Below are 6000 nucleotides of genomic sequence, written 5' to 3'. Positions count from 1 at the left end.
GGGGAGGACAGGCTAAGCAGTGGGGGGGGGGGGGGGGGGTTCAGTGGATGTTCATTTCAGAAAACTCTTCATTGAATTCTGTTATTTATATTTTACTTATTTTTTTACATATGTACAAATGATGTTATATTGGGACGGGGAACATCTTCATGGCTTTCATTGAACTTCTCAGCAGCCATAAGTGTTCAGCTGGGGCATGCTGGGATTTGTGCTTCCACATCCAATAGGAAATGCCTGCTTTCAATGATTCACTACTAGTAGGATGTTACAAAGACACAACCTGATCGCATATATTTACAATGGGCTGAAGGGTTTATACTAATTCCTGTATTTACTAATCACCCAGATACCAGCAATTTACTTTAGAAAAGGAGCGATGTGATTGGTTGCTGCAAGCAGCACAGGCACTTATAGTGGTACAAAGTGTCCATTGTCAGTCATGTGACCAGAAGCCCCCGAGGATGTCACGCCCCCGAGGATGTCACACGCCCCCGAGGATGTCCTTCATTGCGCTTTCTTCCTGGAGGACGAATGTTTGGCAATGTGGGAGGTCTCTGATTGGTGTAATGGCGGAACTTTCACTCCTTTCTGTTTGAGCTGCTGGTGAAAATCTGACCTCTCCGCGATTATTTTCTACAAGGAAGAAGACAAACGTCTGGATGAATGGATGCTTTGCTTTGTATTGCAGTCCAATCCTTATTAAATTGCACTGCTTAAAACAGGGACGTAACTACAGGGGTTGCAATTGCAACCGGGCCCCATGCTCCAGGGGGCCTGTGCGGCTCCCCTGTACACCTGGATGGGGGGGGGGGGCGGCAAGGGCAGCATGTAGAGAAATCACTCCTCCTATCCAGTTCACTTGTGTTCTGCTGTCTCTGGGCCCCTGTGTGCTCCCCTGGTCCCCCACCCACTGTGCTCCCTCCCCTCTCCTGCCGGCTGCTGCAGGGGATGTGTCACAATAGAGAACCAGGAAGGGGTCGGTAAATATGTAATTTACCAGCTCCTCCCTTTTCTGAATGGACAGAGTCATAGTCAGTCACATTGTAAAAAAAATTAAATAAAATGATAAAAAAATAATACAATTAAAATAACAAAAAATAAAAACTACTGACACCAGTGGGTGAACTTCCAGGATCGCAAAGGTCACACTTGCAACCGGGCCCTGGCATTCCACCACCATGTGGAGGCCCCAAGATGGCAGGAAGGGGGCCCACTGCAGAACTTGTGAAAGGGTTCCTGTGCAGGACCATAATAAAGGGCCCTGCAAAGAGAGTAAAGGGCCCCAGGATCAGTGGGAAGAGCCCCAGGCTTGAAGGTAAGGGCCCCGGCCAGGGGTTTGGGGGGCCCTTCGTGGTTTCATGCACCGGGGCTCTGAAGGTTTTAGTTACGCCTCTGGCTTAAGACAAACAATCGTGATTGGAATTTGAATATTTAAACACAACACATACAGCCAAACTTCAATGGATGCAAGCTCCACCTTCCCTTTTATATTCAAATACATAAAAATTTCAATTAATCCGTGTGCATCATTAATTAATCATAAGTCTGCTGGAAAAATAAATAATAAATAATGTGCGATCGCTCCCATTGGCATGCAAAAATCATCATCTTTAACCACTTCTGGACCTGGAAGGATTCGTCCCCTTAATGACCAGGCCATTTTTTGGGATTGCTGAACACGTGCACTCATACATCTATTTCCCAAAGACAACCTCTGGATATGACACTGAGCACGGCACTCATCTTCTATGGTGGACCATGGTGAGGCCTGTTCTGAGTGGAACCTGTCCTGTTATACCGCTGTATGGTCTCTGTCACCGTGCTGCAGCTCAGTTTCAGGGTCTTGGCAATCTTCTTATAGCCTAGACCATCTTTATGTAGAGCAACAATTCTTTTTTTCAGATCCTCAGAGAGTTCTTTGCCATGAGGTGCCATGTTGAACTTCCAGTGACCAGTATGAGAGAGTGAGAGCGATAACACCAAATTTAACACACCTGCTCCCCATTCACACCTGAGACCTTGTAACACTAACGAGTCACATGACACCGGGGAGGGAAAATGGCTGATTGGGCCCAATTTGGAGATTGTCACTTAGGGGTGTACTCACTTTTGTTGCCAGCAGTTTAGACATTAATGGCTGTGTGTTGAGTTATTTTGAGGGGACAGCAAATTGACACTGTTATGTTCACTATAATAATGACACTGGCTGGGAAGGGGTTAAATGTGTAATGAGTGTTGCTTTTACTAATCGATGCCACATCTCTGCTCTGTACTGCGATTCGCTAAGCCGATCCCCAATGATTTATGGCCGGGACCTGCAGACTGACTTGTAATGTACCGAATCACAGCACAGATCTGTTGCGCCCCCTACCTGGGAATGCGGGAACACATACATGTACGCTCTGTCACCGTGTATCTGCATAGGGCAGTCCGCAAGTGGTTACATTTACTTGTTTTAAACCTTTTTTTTTCCCCATTTCTTCAGTTACTTCCTGGTTTCTGGCCTAGGCCAAAATGATGTCATACATCCCAGGAGTCTTCAGGAAGGGGGAGGGGTTTTCTAAGCTAAGCACACCTTCCTGTCTCCATGCCTGAGATAAGGGCGGATGGGTTGATGGAGAAATTGATGGGGGAGGGGGGGTTAGATGAATGGATGAAGACATGAATGAATGGGGGGGGGGGTGATTGATGGAGACATGGATGGATGGATGGATTTAGGGGGGGGGGTGGATTAATGGAGAGATGGATTGGGGGTGTTGGATGAATGGACGGTGACATAAAGGAATGGGGGGGGTGGATGGATGGATTGTTGGAGACACTGATGGGGGAGGGGGGGTTGGATGAATGGATGAAGACATGAATGAATGGGGGGGGGGGGTGGATCGATGGAGACATGGTTGGATGGATTGGGGGGGGGGGTGGGGGGATTGATGGAGAGATGGATGGGGGGTGTTGGATGAATGGATGGAGACATGAATGAATGGGGATGGATGAATTGATGGAGACATTGATGGGAGAGGGGGGGTTAGATGATTGGTTTGAGACATGAATGAATGGGGAGGGGGTGTGTGGATGGATTGAGGGAGACATGGATGGATGGATTGGGGGGGGGTGGATTGATGGAGAGATGGATGGCGGCTGTTGGATGAATGGATGGAGACATGAATGAATGGGGGTAGATGGATTGATGGAGATATGGATGGGGGGAGGTGGATAGATTAATGGAGACCTAAATGAATGGGGATGAAATGATAGAGACGTGGTTGAGGGGGGGGGGGGTGGATAGCAGTGGCGGCTGGTGCTCAAATTTTTTGGGGGGGCATAAACAGAAAAATTTAATAGGCATTACTTTGCGGCAAAAAACGCTGTAAAAAATTGCGAGACTTTGAGGTCACAAAAGTGTGAAAGGGGCCTTCAGTAATCAAAGTATAGTGTTCCCCCATCAATGTAGAGAGTGACCATCGTGCCCCCATCAATGTAGAGTGAACAGCGTGCCCCCTTCAATGCAGAGAGACCAGCGTGCCCTCCCTCTTCAATGCAGAGTGACCAGCAAGCTCCTTTCAATGTAGAGTGAACAGCGTGCCCCCTTCAATGCAGAGAGACCAGCGTGCCCCCTTCAATGCAGAGAGACCAGCGTGCCCCCTTCAATGCAGAGAGACCATCGTGCCCCTTCAATGCAGAGTGACCAGCGTGCCCCCTTCAATGTAGAGTGACCAGCGTGCCCCCTTCAATGCAGAGTGACCAGCGTGCCCTCTTCAATGCAGAGAGACCAGCGTGCCCCCTTTAATGTAGAGTAACCAGCGTGCCCCCTTCAATGCAGAGTGATCAGCGTGCCCTCTTCAATGTAGAGAGACCAGCGTGCCCCCTTTCAATGCAGAGACCAGCGTGCCCCCTTCAATGCAGAGAGACCATCGTGCCCCCTTCAATGCTGAGAGACCAGCGTGCCCCCTTCAATGTAGAGTGACCAGCGTGCCCCCTTCAATGCAGAGTGACCAGCGTGCCCTCTTCAATGCAGAGAGACCAGCGTGCCCCCTTTCAATGCAGAGAGACCATCGTGCCCCCTTTCAATGCAGAGTGACCAGCGTGCCCCCTTCAATGCAGAGAGACCATCGTGCCCCCTTTCAATGCAGAGTGACCAGCGTGCCCCCTTCAATGCAGAGAGACCATCGTGCCCCCTTCAATGCAGAGTGACCAGCGTGCCCCCTTCAATGCAGAGAGACCAGCGTGCCCCCTTCAATGCAGAGAGACCAGCGTGCCCCCTTTCAATGCACAGTGACCAGCCTGCCCCCTTTTAATGCAGAGAGACCAGCGTGCCCCCATTCAATGCAGAGAGACCAGCGTGCCCCCTTCAATGCAGAGAGACCAGCCTGCCCCCTTTCAATGCACAGTGACCAGCCTGCCCCCTTTTAATGCAGAGAGACCAGCGTGCCCCCATTCAATGCAGAGAGACCAGCGTGCCCCCTTTCAATGCACAGAGACCAGCGTGCCCCCATTCAATGCACAGAGACCAGCGTGCCCCCATTCAATGCAGAGAGACCAGCGTGCCCCCTTTCAATGCAGAGAGACCAGTCAGTGCCCTTACCTATAGCGGCGGCTTCTCCTCAGTCCCCCGCGTCTCCTCGAGTCCTCCCACCTCCTCCTCGGCCAATGGCATGCGTTCGCCTTTTGGCCAATCAGGAAGTGGGTCTCGGACCCGCTTCCTGATTGGCCAGGAGGAGGATCCGTGTGACAATAGCGAATCTTCATTCGCTATTGTCACACAATGGGTGGGCTCGGGGCGCACTGCTCTGGCCTCTGGCTCTAATCAGGTGACTCCGAAAAAAAAAAAAACCCCATTGAACTCCATGCGTCCGGTGCCCTGCATGGATAGGGGGGGGGGACGGCGCCCCCAATGCACCAGCCACCACTGGATTAATGGAGACATTAATGAATTGGGGGGGGGGGGAGGGGGTGGATGGATGGAGACATGAATGAATGGGGGGGGTGGATGGATGCATGGATGGAGAGAGACATGGATGGGGGGGTGGATGGATATTAAAAATTAATGAAATCGTGTTTTTGGTTTGTGGTGCTCAGATACAATGTATGTTTCCCTTTAACAATGACCCCCCCCAGTCATTATAAGATTGGAGATCAGGAAATAGAAAATCTCCATATAATAAATTCTCCCGGGAGATCATCCAATAAAAACAAAGATCAGCAACATTTAATAACCACTCCGGACCGCCCTGATTACAGCCAATCCATTCATCCCAAACCCAGCATTGATTACACAGCGTGAGAAATTCTCCAACACCAATGACCCATATATAGGGGGGGGGGGGGGGATTTCCTACATTCCATGTGACATGTAATACATTTGGTGTTCAGTGTCCCCCGCTATAGAATCCCCGTCATCCGATCCCCAGAATCCGACTCTATTCTTCTACAGAGAGGTGATACCGGATTCTTCCCAGGCCTGATTATTGCTGATAATACCCCCCCCCCCCTCCCCCATGACATGTATGATCGGAGATTATTTCCATCCACATTGCAGACTATGGAATAGCAGAATGTGCGGAATGTCAGCTATTGTTGGTTGTATAATGGGGGAGGGGTTACATTCTAATAATTGTGTGTATTACATAATGAGCCCCGTGTGTTCCGATAATCATTATATAACGCCTCCTACACACCAACAGATAATCGCACGAAAAAAAGTCGCTTTCGAATTGATGGCACAATAATCTGATGGTACACAGCCTGCGACAGCCAATCATGACATTTCCTCCAACAAAATGCGGAGGGACAAACACGAAAACTTTTGTCGTATGATAACCTAGCGAACGACAATCGTTTAATCAGTACAGTGTGCGTCCGCTAAAAATCGCTAGACAAGGACTACGCATGGTCAGAAGCACGAAAATAACCCAGAAAAAGCCCGGCCGCCATTGTTTTTGTTTTGCACCATCCGATACGGAGCGACGCAACCAGGAAACATTTCCAGAATCCAACGTTCCG

The 6000-nt window shown here is 49.6% G+C and overlaps 1 protein-coding gene across 1 annotated transcript in view; it reads right to left on the bottom strand.

Annotated features, from left to right (window-relative positions):
- Positions 1-490: 490 nt before the first annotated feature.
- Positions 491-6000, bottom strand: part of LOC309567779 (coiled-coil domain-containing protein 27-like) — a 43369-nt gene continuing 37859 nt past the window's right edge. The window contains exon 11 of the mRNA XM_082273229.1: positions 491-633. Coding sequence (XP_082129355.1) covers positions 505-633 — 129 coding nt within the window. The 3' untranslated portion in view covers positions 491-504. The remainder of the gene's footprint in view (positions 634-6000) is intronic.

The sequence above is a fragment of the Pelophylax lessonae genome (assembly GCF_965119305.1).
Source record: "Pelophylax lessonae genome assembly, chromosome: 12".
NCBI classification, from domain to species: Eukaryota; Metazoa; Chordata; class Amphibia; order Anura; family Ranidae; genus Pelophylax; species Pelophylax lessonae.
This window is presented reverse-complemented; position numbering and strand designations above follow the sequence as displayed.